This window comes from Mus caroli, unplaced genomic scaffold, assembly GCF_978045245.1.
Source record: "Mus caroli unplaced genomic scaffold, Mus_caroli_1 scaffold_8, whole genome shotgun sequence".
Classification (NCBI taxonomy): Eukaryota; Metazoa; Chordata; class Mammalia; order Rodentia; family Muridae; genus Mus; species Mus caroli.
Window position 1 is genome coordinate 11940801 of NW_028227263.1, and position 27843 is coordinate 11968643.

Genomic DNA, 27843 nt, shown 5'->3' on the forward strand with positions numbered 1-27843 from the left:
CATTACCTTCTAAACTTTCACTTGTGTGTCCTACCAGGTTCTTCCTCTAAAAGTAGGGTAAGTGATGCTTTACTCAGAGGACGATGAGAACAGTTAGTCTCAGGGAGATGCTTCCCGGCCCCACTGGGCCCTTTTCAGCATGGCTATTCTTCCTCTCCATTACAGCAGTATGTGGTGAGCCTACACAGTTCCTGAACCCAGACTCCAGCCTGGCTGGCTACTTAGCTGACACTAGTGGAGGACCTGTTGTACTTTAGACTGAGTGCCAAATATAGTCCTGGGGTGTTCGAAGCTCTGTGACCTCACTTTACAGTCAAGACACAGGCTTGGGGCTGGTGAGGTGGCTCAGTGGGTAAGAGCACTGACTGCTCTTCCAAAGGTCCTGAGTTCAAATCCCAGCAACCACATGGTGGCTCACAACCATCCGTAATGAGATCTGATGCCTTCTTCTAGAATGTCTGAAGACAACTACAGTGTACTTACATATAATAAATAAATAAATCTTAAAAAGACACAGGCTTGGAGAGGTCTTCCAGTGAGGGGAGGCAATTGGGAGATGGTTAGTGCTGCGGTTTTTGGAGTCCTATAAGGCCTGGATTCATGCAGCCATCTTGGCTGCTGTGGGCTCCTTGATCTTCCTTGCCCTCAGTGACCTGGCCTTGGAGTAAGCGTCATCACACCCAAACCATGAGGTCACTCTCATTCCTAGCTGGAACATGTGATCTGTCTGCTCGGTGCCAGGTGTTCTGAGCCACGGGCTTTTGATGGACACTGCATGTACTCTGAGCCCCATAGAGGAGCATCCAGGATGTTGTAAGGGACAGAGTGGGTAGTGAGGAACTGAGGGTGATGCTGCTGCTGCTGTTGTCCCCTGGCACAAGTAGATGGCTCACTTCAGATCCTAAGAGCCGAGTTTCCTGCTGAAGCAAAGGCTGGGCCCTTAGAATGAAGACACAAGCTACCACAGTGACATTTAGCTGGCCACTTTGTATGTATAGCTCATACGTAATTTCACGCTTTGCAGCCTGGGAGAAGTCTCTGAAAGACAGATGGAATGCCAAGTCTGTGTACGTGGTTGGACGTGCCACCGCTTCTCTAGGTAAGGAGTCACGGGAAGATGAGGGTTTGAATGCTAGGCTAGATGGATGAGGTTTCATATTCAGATCATATACTATCCAAAACCTGTGAGCTGCTTATTTGTGGAATTTTCCATTTAGTCTTTTCAGACCGTAATTGACCAAGAGTAACTGAAATGGGGGGAAATGAAACGGTAAGATGAGAATGGGGGTGGGGCATGTCACATGTGCCAACTGCACTTACCACCAGCCTCATAGCAGTTCGTCCTGCCTCTGCTCGGTTCCTGGGGACTCTAGGCTGCTTGACTCATTCGTCCTGAACAGAGTCCACACCTGCATAAGACATTTTCCTCAGACTTTCTAATAGTCCCTGAGTAAAAAGCCCACGGTGGTCCCAGTGAAGCTGTCCTTGGTGGTGACAGGTCCTGGTTGTTTAGCTCCTGAATGGAAGGCCCAACAGACCTCTTTCCTCTGGAAGTCGTGTGTCCCCTTGTGCAGGTGGCAGTCCTGAGTGGCCCTGCCTTTATCTATATCCTCGGCAGATTAGCCGAGTGTTCACTTTCTGGAGAAGGCAAGAAGCCTTCATCTGTCTGCTTCTTCTCGTCACGAAGAGCTTGTGGGTGTAGTGGCACACGCCTTTCATCCCACCCAGCACTCAGGGGACAGGCAAGAGGATCTCTGTGAGTTGGAGCTCCAGTGCCACATAGAGAGAGGGGCCGGGCTAGCACCCTCCCTAAACTCCCTGTGTCTGCAGTGCTGCGGGTCCTTGTTGGTTGCTGTGAAACCTTCCCTCTGCCCCCTCCATTCCAGTCTGGCCACTCGAGCCCATTACCCATTTCCCGATGGAAGCTGATCACATCTCCCTGATGAAATGAGGGTTCTCCAAAGAGATGCTTGCAGAACTTAGCAGCTTCCAAATGCTGACTGTCTGATAAGCAGAGGCCAACAGCTGGCCTCATTATCACACGAGCACCAAGACAGTCTTACAGGGCTGGTGTTTTTGGCTCATGTAGATAAGTGGGGTTCAGAGAAGCTATTCAAGACAAAGACTCCTGTCTAGGGAGGCTGTGCTCAGGGCTCCTTCTGAAAGGACAGCCATGGTCTTATTACTTGGCTTCAGAGGACACTTCGCTGTGAGCCAGAGAACAGCCTGGACATTTGCACTTTAAAGGTAGTGCAGGGCCGGGCGTGGTGGTGCATGCCTTTAATCCCAGCACTCGGGAGGCAGAGGCAGGCGGATTTCTGAGTAGGAGGCCAGCCTGGTCTACAAAGTGAGTTCCAGGACAGCCAGGGCTACACAGAGAAACCCTGTCTCGGAAAAAAAAAAAAAAGGTAGTGCGGGAACGAAAGAGCTTCAATACCCGAAAAAGGAATTCATCTCTTTGTTGTTTTTCAGTGAATAAAATTGGCCTGGATGCAAAAGGAGCGGGCAGTGGAAATGCAGAAAAGCTTGCTGAATATATTTGCTCAAGTAAGTGAAGACGGACCCAGATGAAAGCCACCCCCCACCCCACCCCACCCCCGCACACGGTGCTCTCGGAACAAGAACTGACTTCCCATTGGTCAGCATGTGGACCGGCTCTGGGGCTGCTGGGATTTAGACAGTGATTTACCCTAAGCTACTGATGGGCTCTAGGCTTCTGAAGAACACAGAGGAGAGATCTGTAGAGTGCAGATTTTGGAGTGAGGACAGGAAGATTGAGTGTGTCCTCTGTACATAGTGTCTCCTGCTCTCTTCCCCGTCTGTCTAAGCCAGCTGTAGACACAGGTACTTGCAGCGTGTCACCCAGCCACACGGATTGAAGTAGAGTCCTGCACAGTCTCAGCAGAGGGCATCTGGACCTGCTCACAAGGCCAGCAGCCAGGTGTCTCCAGCCTTGCAGGCAGGTCTCTGTCAGAGCTATCAGACCCTGAGGTTGGAACAGGAGAACAGGGGGAATATAAACTCTGGTTCTTGCCTCTCACTGGGTCTGTAACATACTGGCTGACCCTTCTGGAGACTTGCTTGGGGAGCTGCTGGGCTAGAGTGCTGGCATGACTGTGGCTTTCCTCAGAGGTTAGGAGCTGGGCATCTTCTTTTCCCTTAGCATATTGAATGGGTAAAGAGAGAAGGACTTCCAATGGGTCTCGTTATGCTTTTCAAACGATGATGGATAAAACAGAGTCTATTTGTTATAAGCTGTAGCTTCTCAAGGTGGTATTGGCGTTTGTGATTTGCAAACGTGTGTGCTAAAGTCTTCTGAGCTTCTCCTGCCCTAAGATGCTTTTATTGCCAGAAGGCTCTCTAGCTTTTACATTGTAATGTTCCTCTGGAAGCTGCTCCTTAAAACAGCCCTTCCTTTTGGACTGAGGCTTCCTAGACTGTAGACAGACCCTGGGCAGAGCCACGAGCAGCTTTCAGTAGCAGTCAGGGAATGGCAGAGACCCTCAGCAAGTTGCTGGCTCTCCACTTTTTGCAATATGGAAATAGACAGCTGTTTTGATTAGCTTTGACTGTCAACTTGACATAGCCTAGAGTAGCCTGAGGAATTGCAGTCGAGGAATTACCGAGATCAGACTGGACTGTGGATATGTCTAGGGGCGATTGTCTGGATTGATAATTGATGTAGGAGGGTCCAGCCCACTGTGGGCGGCAACATTCCTTGGTCAGGTGGTCCTGGGTTGCATAAGAGAGCTAGCTAAGCCTACGTCTGTGAAAGAGTCAGCTAGGAGCATTCCTCTACAGTCAGTCTCTTGCTTCAAGTTCCTGCTCTTACTGCCCTCAGTGATGGACTATGACCTGTCACCTGAAGTCAACCCCTTCCTCCCTAAGTCAGGTTTTGTCAGAGAGCTTATCATAGCCACAGAAATGAGTCTAGAGCATCTTTCTATTAGTTTTTAAATTTTTACTTTTTTATTTATTTTTATTTTTTACTTATTTACTTTCTATCTTGCTCACTGCCCCCTCCTTGTCACTCCCTCCCACAGTCCTTCCCCATCCCTCTCCCCCTTCTCCTCTGAGCAGGTCGGGACCCCTGTGGGTATCCCCCGACCCTGGCACTTCAATCTATATTAGCCTCTTTGAGGCTATATTAGTATCATATCAGTTGTCTTTCAAAACCAGTTTCAAAGCTGGGGGTATAGTTGAGAATCAGAGCACTTCTCTAGTATTCATGAGGTCTTGGATTCATTCCCCAGCACCAAAAACAATTAAAAAATGAATACTTACATTTCTGTTAATTAAATGCCCAGCATCAACACTGAAAACTAGTGTTAACAAGTACCCAGTGTGCTCAGGAGCCAGTCTTCATAGCCAGCCAAGGAAGGTAGGAGCTGTGTTAGTGACAAATGTGTCATCCAACATGGTAGTCGCAGTAATCTAAATTAAAGAAAATTCCTAAGGCAGACTGGGCACATTTCGTAATTCAGCTGCCACTAACGGCCAGTGCCCCTGTGCCCGACAGTGAGGGGCTCCTGTCCTCTCTGGAAGTTCTTTCTTAGTGTGCTGTGAGTCTCTGGGACCAAGGATGAATGCTGTGAGGTTACAGGGTTAGAATTCAGACTCGACCTTGCCCATCACCTCCAACAAACCTAACTGAACCCTGCTTTGTGTCCACTCGCCTTCAAGCACTGCTGGCCAGGCAGACTAAGAGGGCACCCTACTGAGGTGAGAGTTCTAAGGACTGACCCTGGTGTAGCAGAGCTTTGCGGGGTGGGGGGGACCTCCAGCTTGAAGATATCCGAGGGGGGCCCCCTCTGATCACTCTTCTTCAGAGAGGGAGTTCTAGCCACAAGGTGGTTAACCAAGCCTACATTCTCTTGAGCCCCATGCTCATTGGCAGAGGCCTGTTGGGCACCTGAGGCATAGACAGAACTTGTCTTTCCCACTCCCACAGTCTCTGCTACTTCATAGGAGACTACGTCAGTTCAATCTCAGGTCTGTGAGAGTGCAGGGTCCAGGCCCCACCCTCCAGTGTCCCTGCCTCTTGGGAGCTCCCACTTCAGCCAGGCTTGGGAAGACAGGTGGACTAAGCAGTGAAAGCAGCCAGCCCTTGGTGTGGGGAGACTGCTACCAGCACTAAATGGGCTTTCCTCACACCCACAGCCAGGTCTGCCACTCTTCAGACCCCAGCTGCGTGCCCAGCACTGTCCTTTAGCTCTGAACCAACCACAGGAAAAGGTGCCATCCTACAGACTGCCCCTGACTTTAGGTGTAAATATTGAGTGTCCAAGGGACCCATACTCTGTCCAACTGGGTTCCAGATCTTGTTCCCAGAGTCCCCTCCTGGGGGTCAGTAACTTGGTAGAATGGCTCCTAGGACTCAGGGCAACCCTCTGTCCATGTGCATTGGTCTATTATAAAGGGCATAATAAGGATACAGGTGCCCAGCTAGATTTAGAGGCATAGCCAGACCTGGCATACAGCTGTATATAGCACCAAAGTCTGTCTTTTCAAAATGTAGACCTAAGGTGTAAAGGACAGATCGGGGTGTGTCCATGAGGGAGAATTGCCTGTTCTATAAATGGGACAGTTTGCTTTCACCTGTCTCTAGGGCAGATCTTAAACATACTCAAATTAGATGCATCTATTTGGAAGGGGACAGAAGTGCTGAAGCCATTGTTCATCATAAGGCCTTATGAGCACAAGGCAGAGGGCCAGTGCCATTTGTGAGTGCTCACACTGTGCCCCAGGCGTCTGGCACAGGGTGGCAGGGTGGAGAGTGACATGCTTTGCCCTGTCTCCCGGGATTGGTTCTCTCCTACATGCGGGTTCTAGGGTTCAAACTTAGATCATCAGGCTTAAGTACCCCTACCCAATGAGTCTCGACGCCAGCCCTGGGGTGAAGTCTTTGCAAAGCCATTATTACTTCTAATTTATTACCAGCAAGTCTGTAGGCCTAATAAATCTTGCATTTGCAATTAGAATTACAAATAAAGTCCTAGTTACCTGCTGCTAATGAAGACCTTCACCTCTGGTTTTGTTTACCAAGGCATTAATGAGTTTCTCTTGAAGTAAACTTTGTGGCCCAATTTTAAAAGTTTCAAATCTACTTCTAGTGTGTGTTGTAACAAAGCCACCTCCTAGCTATCTTACTTAACAGTTATTTACTATGAGACAGGCATTGTTGTGGGCACTTACAGCTGTTGACTCGTTTAACCTGGTCACTCATTATAGACAGCGTCCTCTCACTGGCCCTCTCTTTGAAGGAGAGAATATTTACAATGTAAAAGGCATCGGATCAAAGATAGTCACGTTTAAAGAGACAAAGAAGACCAGGAGGATTGTACTACCTTTGTTTCAGATGGCCTCCTGGGTGAACAGAGATCGAGCTCCCATGCTCCAGGTAGCCTTCAGTTGAGGCAGAAGTGCGCATCTCAGTTCTTACCTACATCCGGGGCTGCTGCTTTGTCTGTGGAGACTTCCTCAGGTCCGTCCTCCTCCAACTCCTGCACTGTCAGTCTTCTCTGGCAGTATGAAGGGGTGAAGGAGAGACTCTTGAATCATCCAGAAGCTCTTGGCTGCCTTTGGGACGAAGATTGCTGGAAAGTTGAGCTGTTTGGCTTCCTGTAGGAAGAGCTCTAGCCCCTAGCTACTTGCACCTTCAACCCACATGTTGTTGAACTCCCAGGAGGGACTCCTAGGCTAGGGTTGATAGCACAGAGCCTGAACGCGGCTTTGAAAATGTTTGCCTAGGAGTGATACCTGCAGCACCTCACTAGAAAGAGAACTCAGCAGGTACCCCTGTGATCTATAGTTAATCACCCCCGGTCTGTTCGCTCTTCATGTTGGTACCAATATTTACAGAGCAGTTTGAATAAAACATCCACCAGCATGTCACTGTTGCTTGTACTTCAAACACAGTCGCCTCCAGCTATGCCTGTCACTCAGCTGCTGTTCCCAGAGCGAGTGCCAGCTGGGGAGAGGTGTTCCATTCTTTCTGATCTCAGTCGCCAGTGCTGTGTTCAGAAGGATCATTTGGTATAGGAAATACACGATGCTTGTGTACAGCCAACACCTGTTACATTTCTTGATCTGCTATGGAGGAAATGGTTGGTTTTAGTAAAATGCTTTGTGTTCGCTGTTGAGGGAGGGGGGGATTCTTGCATCTGACAAGCCTGCAGTTTGTTTGGATGGTTTTGTTACAACATGCTGTTTGCTCTGTCAGTTGCAACGTGCTCAGGGTTGACCGTGGCTTTGGGTCTCCACACATGGGGGTGGGGGGTGGGCACAGTGAGATTCAGGGCCACTGAAGCAGCCTTCTGTCTTTTGTGCCCTTTGGGGACTTGGTCAAGAAGCTCCTGGCATGGCTGGTTGAAAGTAGGCAGGGAACTTGTCTTTGTTGAAGGTGGCTACAGAGGCAGTCCAAGGTGCCAGTCCCTTACTGTCTCCTGTGCATGTGCCTGGCTCATCCAGCCCTCCTCCAGAGCTAGGAAATCTCTGCCAGTGCCAATACCAGTCTTACTTAGTTAAGTACAAGACCTCCATTCTAACGCCTCCTCCTGACAGTTCACGAAGCAAGTAGGACAGTGGTGCCTTGTTTCTGTGGCTTAGCTTTCCAGGCTTTTCACTGACATTTCCCCCCTTGGTTCTCCATGGAAACCTTCAAGGTCAGCACAGTGCAGCACTTGCCCTTTCTGGTGGCAGGTGTTAAAACTGAGATCTTAAAGCAGAGCTGAGCCCGGTCCCCAGCCTCACCCTCCTGGGAGCTGCCCTCCCTGGGCCTCTTTGCATGGTGTCACCCTTTGAGCCTTTACAAAGCTCTGACAATGTCTGCTTCTGTGTCCACAGAGCCGTCTTCAGAGCTGCCTCTTCTCTTTCCATGTGGAACTATCAAAGGAGACACTCTTCCAAAAATGCTCAAGGACAAAGGTGACTAGAATTAGCTAAGGACACCTCCAAAGATGAAGGTCCTGAGACCCCGGAGGCAGACGTGACCATGTTCAGGCAGAGTTGGGATGCAGCGGGTCTCCTGATGCTAAGCCTTTTTTGAGAGCTGTCCTAGACTGGCTGCCAACATGGCTGTGGGATTTATGGAGCAGCCAAGGTCAGAGCTGTGTGGACAGTCACACAGACACGGGAACCAGCAGCAAGTGTGAGTATGGAGGAAGGCTGTGCTGTCTGGACCTCTCTTTGCTGACTCAGCCTTCCCAACTATGGATTGATTCCATGGAGCTCTGCAGGTCACACAGGGCTGGGCAAGGCCTTTTGCCCCCTAGTTGAGCTTCCCATTTCTGAGGAGCTCATTCTCAGAGGTATGGTGACTGTCCCCATCAGCTACACACTGCAGAGGGTGCAGAACCCCCATTCCCTGTAAAGTGAAACCTGTCTGATGGTTTTAATTGTACCCAGGGATCCCCATGGAAAGCATGCATGTCTATCAGACAATTCCACACCCTGGAATCCAAGGGAGCCTGGAGAGCTACTATGAAAATCAGGTAGGTAGGGCTTCCAGGGAACGCAAGTCCTGGCAGGGCAGGCCCCAGGGGAGGAGCAGGAGCTGGGGACATGAGAGTGAAGGTGTTGATTCCCCTTGGGGTTCTGTCATTTCCAGCCACGTGACTAAGCAGATGGCTTTTCTGCAGCTCCATTTTTATGTATCGGTAATACAGGAATAGACCCACCCAGTAAAAATTGAATAAGGATTAAAGGAGAGAAGTTCATATGAACCTCATTGTGTAGCATCTGCCATATGCAAAGGCCTGAGGTACACAGTGGCCTTGTCATGGCCTTTGTCCTCCATGGCATGGGGCAGAGGCTGTGCCCACACTGTGAAGAGCCCACTGTGGAATCGGGATTGGGATTGTGGAGAACGCGTCTTGAGTCAATGACTCCACCATTTCCATTCAGAAGTCACAGCCTTTTACTCTCCTAGAACAGCTTCTGTATATCATGCCTGTCCTGGGGGTCCCGTTGGGGCAGTCCAAGTGCAGAGAAACCATGTGGGCTGTCTGCTCTTCCTCTCGCCGGTGGAGGTTGACAGACGCCAACAAGAAGACTGTTGATTCTAGCAGGGCTGTCTAACTCCAGGAGCTGGGGGTGTCTCCATTGCTGAGCCTGGGCTCCAGGAAATCTGTGTCTTCTGGCCAAACAGTCAGAGGGCCAGCAGAGCAACCAATGGGAACGGCCAGCCTCTCCAACCTCAGCCTGCTTTGTGAACACTTCCTTCAAACGGTGCCTTGGTGGGCTGAGAATGGCACTCAGCCAGGGACCATACCATTGTAGAGCCCCTGGGGCTGCTGGAGCTGGACCGGTGGTGTTGATGAGGAGTGGTGTCTGGTAGCAAAGGCTAGATCTCATCTTTCCCTTTTCCATAGGGTATCCCAGCCAGCATCACGTTTTTCAGTCCCTCCGGCCTTAAATACAGCCTCGAGTATATTCAGGCGTTATCTGGCAGCAGCTTTGACCAGATTAAGGTATGGTATTCTGTGGACTTGGCCTTCTGCTCCTTACAGTCTTCTGGAATTTGCACATTGAGTCAGACACCTATGAGGTGACTGTAGAGTCCAAGGGCCTGCTACTTGGTTAGTGGTACTCTACATACATTGCTAATCTTCTCTGGGCTGGTCTTATTCTAACTTGGGGATGGTTGTCCCCAAGTATTTTGTCATGGATAGCTAATATCTGGCCTTCCCCATGTGGCACTGTCCTTGGTTACTTGAGGACTCAAGTGAGGCCCTTCTGGCAGGGTCTGGTGTCAGTATTAGTGCCTTCCCTCCTTTGTTCCCAGTTGAACATGTTGACCTGGTTCTCTAGACTAGAGTTATCTCTCTTTGTTTACTTAAAGGGTTCACACCCACACTTTCAGGGACTGTATTTATTAGGAGTGTTCAAGTAACACAACACTTGTGGCATCTGCAGCAGAATTGTCCTTGACCAGACTCCACTGGGACTGAGGAGAAGGTACCAAGTGTGGCCTAGAACCCAGGGACAGTAGGTTTCATCTCCACCCCCACCCCAGAGCTCAGTCAGTCTGGTGACCCCAACACTTTGGCTTATCACAATTGTCTCTCACAGGTGTGACCCACCTGGACATCCAGACACCCCCAGTTTCAAGGTTAGGCACAGGGGAGCCGAAAAGGAGGAACCCATGGTTGGAACCTAGAGAGGTGACTGTCAGGCTGTGCACCATGGTGACACCTAGCCATGGTCCCAGCAGTTGCTGGGCAGTCATCCGATTTCGTACAATCAGTCATAGCTTATGCTAGTCTGGTTGTGGGGATCCAGCAGGATGGGGGTGATTGTCCTCCTTACAGGAGGGACACTGAGCACAGAGAGGTTCAACACCTTGCCAGGGTTACCTATACCACATTACTAGAAGCCAACTTTTATGACTGTTAGTGGAGGAGGCACCTGATTCCTATTGTCAGGATTGGAGAGAAATGGCCCATGGGTGCTCAGCACGGCCACTGGTCAGGTGACTACTTAGGCACCTGGGCAGGTTTAGCAGCAGTGCCAACGCTGCTCACGTGTCTCTGGACAACTAGTCACCAGGTAACCAACCGTGGAGTGCACGTGCAGCTTGCTGGTGGGAATGTGCCTCAGAGCTCACCCGGGCTGACATGCCGCAGTGAGAACTCATACTGCATGACCTTACCCAGTCCTCAAACTAAGCAAACCCAAGTTGGAGCAAAATAGACACTTGGAATTTCAGCTTAGGATCTGGCTGCCCGTACTGCCTAGACCTATGCAGCAGCTGGGTCATAGTGAAGGTGTGTGCCTGTCTTAAATCTGTTCCATTCATTTCTGTAACCCAGGGGTTCTTGGCACCTCCAGTCATCATTCTGCCGCTGTTTAGTGCACCACACACCAGTAGTTAAAGATGCCACTGGGGTCTTGGGCTCTGCAACTACCAGGAAAGAAACTTTCAGGGCTAACATTGGTGATAAGGGACTGTGTGTTATTCCAGAGCCAGAAAGCCAATATAAATTAAAGGGAGTCATTCTTCATCACTGGAACTTAGTGCTAGCCCCCATGGGTACTTTTGAGGCTCACAGAGGACAGAGTCCTGAGACCCAAGCATTGGGTGGCTTAGCATTCACGTCCGGTCAGCTCCGTCCCAGATTTGACAGTGGCCTTCCTTCCTCTGTAGGAGTCTTTGTGAGACCCAATGTTTATACAGCACTATTTAAAATACAGGGCATCACCGAAGGTTAGAGTGACTTCTGACCTGAGCTTACTGCTTATGGCTGACTTACATATAAATGCCACAAAGGAGCCATGCCAGAGCAGTGAGAACTTAATGACACCTGCCACCAAATGGATGGAAGCCATTGCATTGTCTTTCTCTCCTGCCTTCTCACAGTGATCACATAGCCTGTGGGGTGGCCGTCTGTGTACCTGGAGGTCATAAATGTGTCAGTGAGCATATATCTGTGCAGCATTGACCAAGTGGTTCACACTAACCACTTTAGGAATCCCCCCAGCAGCTCAGGGGACATTCTGGCTAGAGATAAGAAGGTGGAGGCAAAGAAAGAATGGATGCCAAAGGCCTCTCTGCTCTATGCTGCTGGGATTTGAACCCTGGCCTTCCAGCTTATGACTGTTCTGTGTGCCTGGGGGATCCAGACCCACCTGGGCTCCCCATGCTCCACACCCAGAGCCCCTGAAACTGGAGCAGGCCTGTCTGCAGCTATAGACCCCAAGGAAGATATCCACCTAGATTTTATCCTCACACATACCCAAGCCCTAAGGATATGTACACTTGTGGCATGAGGTTATAGAGATATCCTGAATAAGGGTATTGTGCAGACTCTGAAACCAGCTTCAAGTTAGGTGGCACTGTTGTTCATGTGAAACATCACACAGGAACGACCTCAAAACAGAAAGCATCCAGATGATACCTGCACACAACCCTTGCTATGGCGCTGAGGCTATGTCTCTTGTGTCTTCTTCCTTTGCAGTTTATAGCCATTGGCCCCAGTACAACTCGTGCTATGGCTGCCAAGGGCCTGCCTGTGAGCTGCACTGCAGAGAGCCCCACACCACAAGCCCTGGCTGCAGGCATCAGGAATGTGCTGAAGCCAAACAACTGCTGCTGAGGTCTGCGCAGAGCCAGCTCCTTCCCTGTGCATGGGACAGCTCACTGCCTCTAGGACGGAACCCAGATTCAGAGAGGAGATCAGGAGAAGCTGCCTGTGAGCATGTCACCGTCCTCCATGGAGTCCAGCTTGGAGCCTAGGCCAGGTTCAGTGGCCATTAGATCACTGCCATTTGACACAGGGCGAGAGAGAGCTTCCTGTGTCTAGAAAGAAGGAACTGAAATCGACCATGTGGTGACTTGTGCCCACTCTTTTACAAACTGCATTTCTTTTATGTTTATCGGTGTCTTGTCTGCATGTACATCTGTGTGCCGAGCGCATAGCCAGTGCCTGGAGAAGCAAGGCGAGAGTGTCAGATCCCCTCGAACTGGAGTTAGAGACAGCTGTGAGCTGGCACACTGGGAATTGAACCCGGGTCCTCTGAAAGAATAAGTACTCTCAACCACTGAGCCATAACTGCAGCCTACTATTATCATCTGTGGTTCTCGGTGCAAAGTGGTGTTCTGGGACAACAGAACATCATAGTCTCTCTGATGCTGACCTGATAAGAATGATAAATCACTATGTCTGAAGTAGATCTAGTGATCATAAAATAAATAAATAAATAAATAAAAATAGGACTGAGCTGAGTATGGTAGCACGCTCATCAACCCAGCACTGCAAGAATGGAGACAGCAGCCATGAATTTAAGGTCAGCCAGGACTATATAGTGAGACACTCTACACTATATCTAAAAATTAAAAAAAAAAAAGACTTAAAAGTTCTGGCTTTTGGGGAGGGGTGGCTGTGGATAATTATGCTTTAAATACAGAGATTTCTTCTTTTTTTTTTATCTCATTCTGAAACATAACCAGCATATTTATCAAACTGGCTGCTTCTGGACTGTGTGTGCACATGCATTGTGTGTGTGTGTGTGTGTGTGTGTGTGTGTGTGTGTTAGAAATGTAGCGGCCATTGCATACACTAGCAAGATTTTGCTGAAAGGACCCAGATATAGCTGTCTCTTGTGAGACTATGCCGGGTCCTAGCAAACACAGAAGTGGATGCTCACAGTCAGCTATTGGATGGATCACACGGCCCCCAATGGAGGAGCTAGAGAAAGTACCCAAGGAGCTAAAGGGAACTGCAACTCCATAGGTGGAACATTATTATGAACTAACCAGTACCCCAGAGCTCTTGACTCTAGCTGCATTTGTATCAAAAGATGGCCTAGTCGGCCATCACTGGAAAGAGAGGCCCATTGGACTTGCCAACTTTATATGCCCCAGTACAGGGGAATGCCAGGGCCAAGGGGTGGGGGTGGGTGGGAGGGGGACTGGGGGGGGAGTGTATTGGGGACTTTTTGGATAGCATTGGAAATGTAATTGAGGAAAATACCTAATTAAAAAAAAAAAGAAAACTCAGCAAATGGCATCCATTCAGAAGCTTTAAAACGTTTTTAGTTAGTCTCCATCCTCATGGCTCAGAGAGTTTCCCAAGGAAGCAATCAAAAGTATTGAAAAGGACAGTTATTGTTCACATTTGTGACAAGCCGTGAAGAAATTAATAGCTCCTCAATAAGAATGAAGGAATTTCAGTCACTCCTGCAATGGCAACTATTAAAGCCATTTTACTTGAATACCTATGGACAGACCAAAAATTGTCTAATATTTGTGTATGTATATTATTCTTTGCTAGTCCTAAATGAAAACAGAATACTATAAATACTACATGTAATACAAAAAAAAAAAAAAAAAGAAATGTAGGGGGTTGGAGAGATGGCTCAGCGGGTAAACAGCACTGACTGCTCTTCCAAAGGTCCTGAGTTCAAATCTCAGCCACCACATGGTGGCTCACAACCATCTGTAATGGGATCTGACACCCTCTTCTGGAGTGTCTGAAGACAGCAACAGTGTACTTATTTATAATAATAAATCTTTGAGCCTGAGCGAGCGGGGCTGACCAGAGCGAGCAGAGGTCCTAAATTCAATTCCCAATAACCACATGAAGGCTCACAACCATCTGTACAGCTACAGAGTACTCATATACATAAATAAATAAATCTTTAAAAAAAAGAAAAAGAAATGTAGTGCCCTGCAGAAAAGCTCTGAAAACTGTGTCCCCAGACTATATTTCTACTAGGTAATCCTGGACTAGAGTGAGCTGCATTAAGAAAACCTGTGTTTGTCTTTTAGCAGTTCTTGGGCTGGTGGTAGGGAAGATGGCTGTGTACTCATGCAGCTGACTTCATGGAAGGCCAGGTTGGAAGGTGTCTTCGCTTATGTGCACACCATGCCCAGCCCGATGCAGGAAGCCTTACACATGTGATCTGATCCCCCGCCCCCCAGAGCAGCTCTGAAACTCTGAGCCACTTCACCATCATCCACCACAGAAGAGAAAGAAGGGTCTAGTGCCGTGGCTTATGCCGTGGCTTGGTGCCGTGGTTTGGGCGTGGTTTGGCGTGTGTCCCTCTAAGTTAGATATTGTAGGTTCCTAGTCCCCAGATGTTCATGGAATCTTTAATCTTTATAGGGCTGGCAAGTTGTCAGAGCCTCAGTGGAGTGAAGGCCTTGATGCCAACTTTATAACTAAGTTCTGTCTCTGGAATCCACATGGTGGAAGGCGAGAACTGACTCCTACAGGTCGTCCTTTGACCCCGACACATGGTGTGGTGCTAAATAAGTGTTAATTAGAGGTTACTCAATGGTTCCGAGCATGTTCTGCTCTTTCAGAGGACCAAGGTCAGTTCCCAGCACCTGTGGCAAGCAGCTCACATCCACCTGTAACTACAGCTCCAGGGACTCTGACTCCCTCTCCACAGAAACATATACACATAGCTTTTAAAAGGAAATAAACCTTAAAAAGATGGAAGCTGGGCTGGAGAGATGGCTCAAAGATTAAGAGCACTGGCTCAATTGCCTGCAACCACATGGTGGCTCATAACCATCTGTAATGGGATCTGGTGCCCTCTTCTAGCCTGCAGGCATACATGCAGGAAGAATGCTGTATACATAATAAATACATCTTAAAAAGAGAAGAAGAGGTGAAAGCTGGGTGGTGGTGGCGCACGCCTTTAATCCCAGCAGAGGCAGGCGGGTCCCTGTGAGCTCAAGGTCATCCTGGACTACAAAGCGAGTTCCAGGACAGCCAGGGCCACACACAGAAACCCTGTCTGGAAAAACCAAAGTGGGAGGAGGGAGAGAAGGAGAAGGGGCCTGGTAGGAAGGGAATGGGGAAGTGTGGCTTCTGGCTTCTTACCTTAAGATCTGACCCTTATTCCTAAACATGCTGCTGGCCACGAAGTGATGGTACAGCTAATGGGGGCGGAGAAGCGCTTACAAGGACGTGAATGCCATTTGGAACAGAAGCGCTTCATCCACAGCTGGGGGTGCAGCTGCAAGCCGCCGTGGTTGTTTGGCATGAGATCTTAGAGCCCATCTCAGACTCTGATTTGAAAGTGATGGTGATTCCCCTGCAGGCTTTACAGCAGGCAGGGGGAGGTAAGAAGGCTCAGCCTGATTTGGTTGTAACCAGTGCTGGACCAGGACTTCTAGAGTCTGGCCCGGATCCTTTTACTTTAGCCATGTTTAAGCATAGCACAAGGTTGTCCTGGCCCCTAAGATTACACTTAGGCTGTTGTAAAACACAGGTGGTATCATTCATAAGAATGGGTTTTATGGTCTAAAAGCAATATGCATGATTTAGAGGGAGGGGTCTGGGATAGGTAAAAACATCAGTTGTGGGGCATTTGGGCAGAGCCCTTCTCATCACACAGCAAAGGATCACCAAGTTGTAACCCTGCATCATTCCTGAGCGGATACACACCTCGTTTCAGTGGAGAGGTAAGCTGTGTGTTTAACTTCCCTGGCATCTCTCTCTCTCTCTCTCTCTTCCCCTCTCTCTCTCTCCTCTCTCTCTCCTCTCTCTCCTCTCTCTCCTCTCTCTCCTCTCTCTCTCTCTCTCTCTCTCTCTCTCTCTCTCTCTCTCTCTCTCTCTCTCTCCACAAGCATGATAGTGCTAGGGATGCTGGCAGCATGTTCGCATTCAGCTTCTCAGGTGCTATGCAGGAGCCTCGGGGCCAGCAGCCATGCTGACTGAGCGCTCCCTTCTGGCAGATACTATCTCGGATTACAACGCTATTCCACCACACAAGAAATAGGGAGAGGTGCACTGGGACAGGAGCCCTGTCAGTGCCAGCTGGCCTTAACAGTCAACTTTGAGACCAGCAAAATGGCTCAATGAGTAAAGGCCCTGCCATGCAAACCTGGCAATCTGAGCTTGATTCACTTAGGACTGACCGAGAGAAGGGATACCCACAGAATTGCCCTGTGATCGTCACACTCACACCAAACACATAGTGCACATGTGGACACACACATCCTACAAAAGTTCACTTCATTTCTGCGCCTTTGGCTAAGGCAAAACTGTGAGGAACAAAACCTTTGTGTAAATTAAATTCCCAGAGGAAAACCTTGTTTAGCAGAATACTGTACCACAGGACCAAGTTTCCTCCCAGAAAACTCAGTGAATAGATTTCTGTTCCATTTTAAAATGATTTATTTGCCAGTCCGTGGTGGCACACACCTTTAATTCCAGTACTTGGAAGGCAGAGGCAGGCGGATCTCTGAGTTTGAGGCCAGTCTGGGCTACAGAGTGAGTTCAAGGACAGCCAGGGCTACACAGAGAAACCTTGGGGAACATGATTTTTATCTCATGTGCTTTGGTGTTTTGCCTACATGTATGTCTATGTGAGGGTGTCAGATCCCCTGGGACTGGAGTTAAAGATAGCTGTGAGCTGCCATGTGGGTGCTGAGAATTGAACCCAGGTCCTCTGGAAGTTAAGAGCAGCCAGTGCTTTTAACTCCTGAGCCTTCACTCCAGCCCTCTATTCCCTTGTTTTCCTCCCATTGTTTTCAAGGCTGGCTGTAGCAGGAAACCTAATAGAAACCGATGTATCTAGGGTAAACATTAGAATGAAATAGTTGGTTGGTTTTCACTGCATCTAGGGTAGACACCAGGATGAAAGGTTGTTTCCCAGAAACACTCTGACCTTGACGAAATCATTGTAGGAAAACACGATTGTTTTCTGTTTGTTATCTATAGGGTTGTTTTTCTGAAGGAGCTTAAAGCCTTAGCACAACATTGGTCACAAATGGCCCCGGCACACCTGACATATCGTGCATTATTGAGGGCTGCAAACAGCGCACAGAAAGGAGTAATGTTTCTGGGGAGTGGGGTTTTCCTTCAGGAAACATAGATTAGATTAGGGGCTTTGGGATGAGGGGCTTGTTTTACCTCCCTGCGCCCCCCCAAAAAAAACCCCCAACTTCTGTGTAACAATCAATAAATAGACTTGATGGCCCTTGGACAATCAAATCAGTCTACAGAAACTGGATCTCCCCGCTGCCAGCCAGCAAGGCTGTAATCCATCTTTCTTCGATTGCCACGGATCTCCAGGTCACCCAGTGATCACGGATGCACACGGTGCAGGAATCACCTGTGAACCTTCTCCACTGCTCGTCACCTTAAAGCAGAGTAAGGGACAAGTCTCTACTAGTGAAAGGACAGGACTGTCCTCTCTGAAAGAAAACAGGTCAGGTTTCAGGATTTTCACAAGTGACCATTTCAGACTCTAGAAAAGACGGAACATCTGGCAATGAGGTGCACGATCATGCTGGATGTTGGACTCACCACGGCACGTGTGGGATGATGGAGGAGGGAGAGGAACCAGCTGAGGCAGTTTGAAAAGAAAGTGGAAGAGATGATGAAAGGGGTGCCACTGCTCCTAGGGAGGCTGAAGGAGAGACAAGCCCACTGACAGGCAGCAGAGGCAGGAGGATCCTCATGGTTGGTGGGGAGGGCATTGACTGAATGTTGCCTCCATACTATAAATGTCTCATGTATGCTCTTCCATCTCGGGTGCCGAATGGCACTGCTCACAGCGGGGCCTCGAGCTGGGCAAGGCAGGGCTTGGGTGCAGATGGGGACTGTGAGATTCCAGGCTTAGCTCTAGACTCCAGGGGCTCAGGCCTGCCTCCTTTCACTCCTTCAGGCTGTGTAGTGTGTATGTATGTATGTATGTATGTATGTAGTTTGTTACGGGCCTCAGTGGTTCTAGTTTACCCTCACATAGACTCACACATTAGGATTTCACAGTAAGTAGCTGTATTCAGGAACACTTGGGTACCCAGGGCTTCCTATGGAGTTGTGACACATGTACAATGTACATACACTTTACAGACATACACATATGTGTCTGCAAAGAAATTCAGCATGGTTCTGCCCACTGCAGGGAAACTGTTTTTCTTGCACTAGTTCTAAAATTCACTTTGCTCTATGTTGAATAGACATTCTAAATTTTAAATTACATTATTTGCTATTTCTTTGGACAGTGAAGGTTATGAAGGTTATAAAGCCATAGGCCGGGTCCTTAAAGGCACGTTGTCAGCGGGTGGGCTCTGCCTTTTAGCAGCACAGGTGGACGCATCCCTGGAGATCTGAGAGCAACTTTTAGGAGTTTGTTCTCTCCAAACATGTGAGGTCAGGGGATTGAATCTAGGTCATCCAGTTTGGCAGTAAGTGCCTTTACCTCCTGAGCTATCTTACCTACCCTAGATTTTTCTTTCTTCCTCTCTCTCTCTCTCCCTCTCTCTCTCTCTCTCTCTCAATAAAAACCACCAGTAAGAAAGAAAAGAAACTAAAGTTTGAGAAACAAATTAACATGCCCTAAGCCCAGACCACCCAGAAAAAAGAGACTAAACCAAACTGAAGGTTATGAAGGTTATAAAGCCATAGGTCGGGTCCTTAAAGGCACGTTATCAGGGGGTGGGCTCTGCCTTGTAGCAGCACAGGTGGACGCACCCAGCACTTCTCCCTCAGTTCATTTAGGAGCAAACCCAATCACTAAAGTCAACACAGGAGAGCAGTCCACAAGTTCACCACTGTGATCCAGGACTGAAGGAAGAGGGATTGTCACACCCATGAGAAAAGTGGCCCTGGGGTCTTCAAAGGCAGCTTGCTTGGGCCTCAGAAGCAGCCTCCTAGCAGGCACACTTCAGAGCTGGGTGAAAAAATACTTGCTTGCTTATAAAAGGACCTCATCGTGCCCTGCTCCTTAGGAGGGGAGACAGGGACGCAGTAAGGTAGGAGGACCAGAGTCCCAGGGAAGCCATGCTTGCTGCCTCTGTCTTGCGTCTGACACTGCCGCTCTGCTGGCTAGTTGCACCCACCCAGCCTGAGAGGCTCTTCCACAGCCGGGACCGTTCGGACCTGGAGCCATCTCCTCTGAGCCGGGCCAAGCCCATTGCTGACCTCCATGCTGCTCAGGTAAGAGGAGATGCAGAGAGCAGCAGCATTTGCACACACACTCACACACACACACACACACACACACACACATACACACACACACACGTGTAGAGGCCAGAGCATACCATGGCAGGATAGCTGTGCAGAGGCAGAGAGCCTGCTTTGTGGAGCTGGGAATGAAACCTGGAGCCTCGTGCATGCTAGGCAACCACCTCTCCCAGGGAGTTGCACGTAGTTCCGTCTGATATTAACCCTAGAAGCATCGGTGTCTAGGCAGCTTCGAGCCTGCAGAGAGCAGCTTTAAATGTCAGAGGACATTTGAAGGTGAACATATGCAGCTGTCAGAGTCTAAGGCGCTGTGCTGATGACGTCCCTCGGTTGGCCTCCTGCCAGCCTGGGTATACAGAGAAAGGACAGTACCAGCACAAATCCCTGCAAAGTGCTATTGAGTGCCATCCACTGTCACAAACAGACTAGGGTCCCTTTCTCCAGCCATGGCTCTGAAGTCTGGGTCTTACCTCAAGCAGACAGATGACCAAAATTTCCCCTAAACTTTTGGTTCCTCTAAACTTCTGGCTCCAGGGTGCCCCTAGTGTGGAGGGCAGTGAGAAGCTATGATGTGCCAAACTTGCTTTGGATGCCAAGGGCACCCCTATAGCCCCTGCCTTCCCTTGCCCCTGTATGCTAGAAACCACCAGCCCACAGTGTGTATCCACCTCCAGTCTTGCCCTCTGGCATGGCCCCTCCCCTCCAGTCCCACCACCTGGCTGGCTTCAATTCTGCCCCCCCACGGGCCATGTGGCATCCATGACTCCACTCTGGTAGACCCTGGATAAAGTCCTTTTATCTCTAGCTTCATTCTGTGTATCTCCTGCCTCTCCCCAGCCACCACAGCACAGGAAAAGTCCCAGCAGGAGGCAACCTTATGAACTTAGGGCTTCTCTTTCCCACAGAGCTTCCTATTGAAATATGGCTGGTCAGAGATACCTAGCCCAAAGGAGTCAGCAGGAGTCCCTGTGGGATTCACCTTGGCTCAAGCTGTACGTAGATTCCAGAAGGCGAACAGACTGCCAGCCAGCGGGGAATTGGACTCACCTACACTGGCCGCTATGAATAAGCCACGCTGTGGGGTTCCTGACACACGGCTGCCCCCTCAGGCTGCCCTGCCAACCCCACCAGCCCTGCTGACCTCTCTAGGTCTCCGGCCCAGGGCCCGACAAAAGCGCTTTCTTCAAATGCTGTTCCCCAAGCCAGATGGGCAACAGGAGGATGCCTCAGACACTGGGGCCAGCAGGGCCTTCTCCAAGAAGACACTGACCTGGAGGCTGGTGGGAGATGCCTACAGCAGCCAACTCTCTGGGGATGAGCAGAGGTACATCTTTAGACTGGCCTTCAGGATGTGGAGTGAGGTGACACCACTGGACTTCCGGGAGGACCGCACTGCCCCTGGCACCATGGTGGACATAAAGCTGGGTTTTGGGAGAGGTAAGAGGGGTGCCAGACTGGGGCTCCTTCCTGCCTACTCTGCAGGCACCCTCTGGCTCTTCCATCAAGGCCCCATGTCCAATATGACGCTTAAGGCAACCTGGGCCAATTAGCTTGATTGCCTTGTTGCCCCACGTGGTGTGGACTTATATATAAAGCCACAGCTACCTCCTTGTTGGCAGACTGGACAAATAACCTGTCTTCTACAGCCCATCTGTGACTAGAGGTGTTCCCATCTACCTCGCTGCTTTCATGGGCTAATTTCCTAATTCTAGGGTACATAAGACATGGTTTGTGACAAAAGTAACAAGGGGACCCAACTCTAATGCCATCTCCTTCACCAGCACTGGCAACACACACACACACACACACACACACACACACACACACACGAGAGAGAGAGAGAGAGAGAGAGAGAGAGAGAGAGAGAGAGAGAGAGAGAGCACATAGCACAGTTAGCATCTAGATGTTTCTAGTTTTTTTGGTTTTGTATTTTTGTTTTTTGTTTTTTTAATTTTTGTGGTTCTTTTTTCAAGATGAGGGTTTTCCTGTGTAGCTCTGGTGATCCTGGAACTCCCGCTGTAGACCAGGTTGGCCCAGAACTGAGATCTGCTGACCTCTGCTTCCTGAGTGCTGGAATTAAAGACATTCGCCAACAGGCCCTGCTAGTTTCTAGTCTTTATAGCCTCACAGTTCACAGACCAGGCAGCTCAGTCTGCACCCACAGAGCTTCCACAGGGCCAATAGCTGCAGGAAGCTGTGGTGCTGTCAGTCTGTGCTGTTAGGGAGGGCTTCAAGATGGGCACCTTCATTCACGGCTACCCACCCCTCTCCCCACACCAGGCCGGCACCTGGGCTGTCCACGGGTGTTTGATGGGAGTGGACAGGAGTTTGCACATGCCTGGCGCCTGGGTGAGATCCACTTTGATGACGACGAGCACTTCACTCCTCTCTCCAGTGACACAGGCATCAGCCTTCTCAAAGTAAGAGGTCCCAGCTGCTCTGTTGGGAAGACAAAGCGCACTAGCCCAAGTTCAGAGCCACGGCTTGTCCTTGGTGTGTGCACAGCCTTCTAGAAAGTTTAGCAAATCTCTGGTGGTGTTTCCCCAGTAGTCACTGCTTCTCTCCTGAACAAGCACAACTCCGCACTGGGCACAGGCCAGGCCTCTATAATTCAGTGATTGGTGCCAGCAACGTCAAAGACTCAGGTTTGGTCCTACACCTGTGGTCTGTGTTCCCCTCCTAGGTGGCTGTCCATGAAATTGGCCATGTCCTTGGATTGCCTCACACCTACAGGGTGGGATCCATAATGCAACCAAACTACATTCCCCAGGAGCCTGCCTTTGAGTTGGACTGGGCAGACAGAAAAGCAATTCAAAGACTCTATGGTAAGATGGTTTAGGGCAGACCCTGCCCGGAGGGTACTGAGGAGGTTAAAGCCAGCAGGCTCTGCTCTGGGCTCATTAGGAGGCTGATCCCCAAACAGGTTGCACGGCTGAAGAGCTGCCCTCAAACTGTCTGCCGGCTTTTAAAATGATCACACTAGACCATATAGGGCTACAGGTGAAGAGCAACAATCCTTTTTGTGCCTTCTCTTCTCCTCCTTCCACACTGGTGAGGACAGAGGACGTTATGGCTTTTAGATACCCAGGGCTTCTCTATGCCTTAGCATCCTAGAGCTATGTGAATGCAAAGCCACTATAAGAAGCTGTGCTTCCAGACATCAGCCTTACTGCAAAGTTTCAGTCGTTACGCCAGGCACCGCTGGCTATTTAATACAAATGGCGGGGCAGAGAGATGGCTTGGCAGTAAAGAGCGCCTTCCAGAGGTTTAATTTTCAGCTCATCATCACCTGTAATTTCAGTTCCAGAGGATCCAATACCTCTAGCCCCTGTGAGCACACACACATACATATAACTAAAAGTCCAGTCTTTAAAAACGAAAGAAAACGGTTGGCTATAGCACAGGTACCCAACAGGGAAAGCAAGCATTTCCATTCCCAGCCCTCACATGCAGCCCAGTTCTGTTCCTGTGTGCTCCCAGAACTCCTGACTTCCAAAGCCTGTTTCAGCCACACTGTCATCCTCCAGTAGAAACATGGCTGTTTGTGTGTGCTTCTCTCCTCTCGTGAAACCAGATAGACTATGGAGAGGCATGTGCCAGCTGCACTTATGGTGGCTGTAGAACTGCATCCAGACTGCTAACTCCTAAAATTCAGTCTTCTGTGATGCTTTGCTTTAAGGCATTCCAACAGGAAGTGCTAGCCACTTAGTATCTCCGTTCCAGACAATTATGAGTGCTGATGCTTACAGTGACAAGTGGCTGCATTGTTTCTCTCTCTCCAGGTTCATGCAAGGGATCATTTGATACAGTGTTTGACTGGATCCGCAAGGAGAGGAACCAATATGGTGAGGTGAGGGTGAGATTCAACACGTACTTCTTCCGCAACAGCTGGTACTGGCTCTACGAAAACCGCAACAACAGGACTCGCTACGGGGACCCCCTCCAAATCCTCACTGGCTGGCGTGGAATTCCCACGCAGAGCATCGATGCCTACGTCCACGTCTGGTCATGGGGAAAAGACGAGCGCTACTTTTTTAAAGGTAACAACGCTTCAGGTGTGGCTCCATTTCTCTTACTGAACTTGTACTTAGGATATTTCCAGCATTTACCAAGGAATCCATTGCAGGGTATTAGTAACCACTGGCTTTTCTGATTAGGCAGACTGCAGGTAGGCTGTGTCCCCCGATCTTAGGAAGGATCGGTAGTACCAAATGAATACACTTTGTTAGGTGCCTCTACCATGGAAAGGAATAATCTGTATACTAAGACTCAAGATACTCCGTGGTGTTCATGGCTTTCAGTGTGAGAGGCAACTAGCATTCCAACAGAGCAGTGATGGGCCGAGCAAACATAACTAGGGTCAAACTGAAAAGTCATGGGAGGCCTGAGCAGATGGCTGAGTGAAAAAGTCCTGTTTCTCTAAAATCATGGGAGAGGACCATGCAGGGCGGATTTAGGACCTATTGGCAGCTGCTCTTTGGAGTGACGTGAAGCAGAGTGACATGCCATGCTCTCATAGGATGGTGGGCGAAGTCTCACTTGGGTTGAGTTTAGGAGTGCTGGGCTACATCTCTGGCCCATGCCATATTTCTTATAGTCCGGGATTAATAAACCACATTGACAGTTTTGGGTTGACTCTCAGGAAGCCAATACTGGAGATACGACAGTGAGAACGACCAGGCACACACAGAAGACGAACAAGGAAGGAGCTACCCTAAGCTGATCTCAGAAGGATTCCCTGGCATCCCCAGCCCCCTGGACACGGCCTTTTACGATCGGAGGCAGCAGTTAATTTACTTCTTCAAGGAGTCTCTAGTAAGTATCACTGTATCCAACTTCTTAGTGATATCCTCATCACTTCATCTATGAGACAATGGCAGACAGATGGAAACATTTAGAACTTGACCGTCTACAGAATTCAGTGCGAAGTCAGATTGTCAACATTCCTCAGCAAACCTATGGGGTTTACTTTACAGGTATTTGCATTTGATGTCAACCGAAACCAAGTCCTTAATTCTTATCCAAAGAAGATGAGCCAAGTGTTTCCAGCAATAATGCCTCAAAGCCACCCATTCAGAAACCTCGACTCCGCATACTACTCCTACGCACACAACTCCATCTTCTTCTTCAAAGGCAACTCGTACTGGAAAGTAGTTAGTGACAAGGACAGACAGCAGAACACCCGGCTTCCTCTGAATGGCTTACTTCCAAAACAATCTGTTTCCGAGAAGTGGTTTGATGTTTGTGACGTTCACACCTCTACCCTGAACATGTAAAGAAGAAAATCAAGACTAGGACTTAGAACAGCTTTAAAAGAAGGTGCCAGCCTTCTCTGCAGAGAAAACAAACCTGATTCTTAATAGCTAAAGCAAACAGAAAGCATTACTTGAACTATAAAAATAGCTTTAAGGATCAGTTGCTGGACGAAACTTTTTAGAAACATCAAAAAGTTTGCCCTAGGGAATCTTTTCTTTTGATGCCACATGAACTCCATTCAGTCCCAATAGTGCCACCAGGGGTCCCACCTTGGTGTGGTATACAAATGGCTCTTAGAGCACTGAGTTCTGGTCTAGGAAAGGGCACAGAATTATAATTAACTGGAAGACACATGTCATACTGATATGTTTAACATTTGACTGTAGGTATGGCTCTGATACTGTCCTGTTTCCCAATTGGTTCTTGATCTGTCAGTAAAGAAGCCAATTGCTAGGCAGAAAGAATAGGTGGGACTCCCAGGTCCCTGGAGGAAAAGAAACAGATGAAAGGGGGGAGTTCAATGGGCATTGAATGGAGAGAAGTTGAGTGGACATGTGAGATCTTGGGTGGAGCGGAGGCCTTTGGCTGCTCTTACAGGCAGGGGGTTGGGATGTAACTGAGCAACTAAGTTTGGGGCAGGCAGGAGGTTCAGAGATAAGAATATTGATAATGGCATGTTTTTCCAGGCAGGACATAGTAGCACCCAGCAATTGTACCAAAGGCAAGTTGAAAAGGAACAACTGTGTGTGTATCTTTTATCTGTGGATTCAAGAGAAGCGGGGTGGGGGCTGGAACGTAAGTCTGTTCATGGAGCTTAGGTGGGGTAGCAAAAGCTACACGAAACATGTGACATGATACAAAGGTCCCCAAAGTGTTTGGATGACACAACAGGTGTCGCCAGCATGCACAGTGTTATGTCTGCACCTTGTGATGATTGCCCCCTGCTTGTCTGTGCACAGGCCCTCCCACTAACTGGCTCTGCAGATGATGGCTTCTCTGCGCCACTGTAACTTGGGAACACTTCCCTGCTTCTGTCCTGTGGGTCCGGCCACCACAGGGCTCTGGAAGCTGGCCGGGGAAGTGCAACTTTCCTACTCTAGGCCAGGCACTGACCCTTTAACTCCCACACAGTATGGCTTATCAATTCTTCAGTTTGTTACTTCAAGACAGTGTTTTTCTGTGTAATCCTGGCTGTCCTGGAACTCAGAGATCTGCTTGCCTCTGCCTCCCAGGTACTGGGATTAAAGGCGTGTGCAGCAACAGCAGCCACCGATACCACCACCTGCTGGCTTAAATTCTTAACACACAACAGCCAATGTCATAGATGATATCTGAACCAACTAACTGAAAACGGTTCAGAAACCTGAGTGAGCAGGCCACAGACTCTTCTAAAGGAACAGCTAAAACACATATACTTCAGGAGGCTTTAATTAAGACCAACACAAGTAATCACAACATATTTGAGAAGTATCTTTTATTTCTCCTGCAGAAATTTTCATGTTATTGCTATGACAAGGGAAAGAGCCAAAATTTCTACTTCCTTGCTTAAAATCCATTTTCCTATCAGAAGGGCTTTTTGGCTAAGGAGAGGGAGGGGCTTGGAGACAAGTATTCTCAACACTGCAGCCTATTTCTAGGGAAGCATGGGAACCCTGGTGAGTTCATCTGTCCCAGAGGGCTCTGCAGTGGAGGAAGGGCTGGCTGTGTTACTGTGTGCACACTTGCTGCAGGGCAAAGGACACAGGAGTCCTAAAAGTAGACTGAGGAGTTGGCTCAAAGCTTTACAGTTTCACCAAAGGTTTAAGGGTCACAATGATTAACTCTTGTAAACAGATGCAAATTTGTTCCAATGACAATGCAAACCAAACAAGGAAGTAGACAAATAGTGAGAGAATCTACTTTGTTGCAATGGAGACCTGCTTGCTCCAGTGGGGCTGCTGTGGCAGGGGATGTAACTGTGGCCAGATGCCAGATATCAAGACTCTGCCTGGTGCAAATGCTGGACTTCCTTGCGACTGTTAGTTACAGCTTGATGGCCCCACACGCAGCAGGCACTGGACAAGATCCCCAGAGCAGCAGGGCACAGTAAAATGTCCCAGGAGCAGGAATGTATGGGAGACCTTTGCCTTGAAAATTAGGAGCTATATACTTTGTAAAGGGTTGATATCATAAGCAAGCAGATCAAATCACAGCAGTGTGAAGAATGCAAGTGGGAACTACCAAGGTATTTTAAATAAATAGCTTATTTATTCAAAATAATTCTCTTACCTTATTCACAGTTTCAAGTTTAAAATGAAAGTGATAGTACCTATTCTTTACCAATGTCATACACAGTCAGAGAATGAGTCTCTTCAGAGCATGCACTGAAAGGAGACCTGCACGATTCTCAGTCGTCAAAACCTCCCGCGCACACCACAGCTTGGAAAGGGGACACCTTTGTCACTTAGAAGTAAACGCCGATGTGCACTGTTTCTACATGCCATTTGAATCCATGAAATCACTTGAATAAGAGTTCCCTTGGCCAGAGTAACATTTTATCCAAAATAATCTCATCTTACACCTAAGTGTTTTAACATACTTCAAGAATATTTTAAATCTCATGACATCACAGGAGGTGTTCTCACTAAGGAACCATGTACTTCTCGAGGAAATACATTTAGAAAGCTTTCGGTTCCATTATAGTTTCTCACCTTCACAAGAAGAAGCCGAACCACCCCACATCCTCTGCCTGCCATGGGAAGCAAGTATCCACTGTGGACCCAATTAAACGGTATGTCCTCATATTTAATAAGTCTCAGCACCGAGTGAACAGACAGCTCCAGGACGGGAAGGCACTGACAAGACAGTCCTCCGGTACCACTGCAGTCAGGGGACAGCACTGCCACTCGATCGGCTGCTACCGGAGGCAAGCTGCTCCAGCAAACAGATGATGACTTCAATTCTTTCCAGCAGAGTTGAGTTTCTGTTGGCAGTCGCTCTCAAAAGCTGGGAGTAAATCTGCTTGTTGGTTTGGAGGACTATGTCTTCTTCAGCGTTACTGCTGTGGTTAAAAACAAATAGGTGAGGGAATAGAGGGAGGGGCTGGAAACAACAGGTACTTCTTAAGAGTATCTGACTTATCTATGGCTGTTGAGTAAACCAAAGAAAGACCCCTGCC

The 27843-nt window shown here is 48.8% G+C and overlaps 3 protein-coding genes across 7 annotated transcripts in view; 2 read left to right on the top strand and 1 right to left on the bottom strand.

Moving 5' to 3' along the window:
* Uros (uroporphyrinogen III synthase) overlaps positions 1-12932 on the top strand; it is a 22093-nt gene extending 9161 nt beyond the window's left edge. For all 3 annotated transcript variants that reach the window (XM_029479344.2, XM_021167510.2, XM_085841220.1), the window contains exons 5-10: positions 1025-1099; positions 2473-2547; positions 7846-7926; positions 8407-8492; positions 9372-9470; positions 11958-12932. In XM_029479344.2, the coding sequence (XP_029335204.1) occupies positions 1025-1099; positions 2473-2547; positions 7846-7926; positions 8407-8492; positions 9372-9470; positions 11958-12095 (554 nt within the window). In that variant the 3' untranslated portion in view covers positions 12096-12932. The remainder of the gene's footprint in view (positions 1-1024; positions 1100-2472; positions 2548-7845; positions 7927-8406; positions 8493-9371; positions 9471-11957) is intronic.
* Positions 12933-19244: 6312 nt separating this feature from the next.
* Positions 19245-24706, top strand: Mmp21 (matrix metallopeptidase 21). The gene is made up of 7 exons (XM_021168828.2): positions 19245-19400; positions 20336-20867; positions 21711-21850; positions 22114-22255; positions 23213-23470; positions 24073-24245; positions 24407-24706. The coding sequence occupies exons 1-7, from the start codon at positions 19245-19247 to the stop codon at positions 24704-24706; spliced, it is 1701 nt and encodes a 566-aa protein (XP_021024487.1).
* A 1471-nt stretch (positions 24707-26177) lies between these two features.
* Edrf1 (erythroid differentiation regulatory factor 1) overlaps positions 26178-27843 on the bottom strand; it is a 35616-nt gene continuing 33950 nt past the window's right edge. For all 3 annotated transcript variants that reach the window (XM_029479448.2, XM_021166785.2, XM_021166784.2), the window contains one exon: positions 26178-27726. In XM_029479448.2, coding sequence (XP_029335308.1) covers positions 27552-27726 — 175 coding nt within the window. In that variant the 3' untranslated portion in view covers positions 26178-27551. The remainder of the gene's footprint in view (positions 27727-27843) is intronic.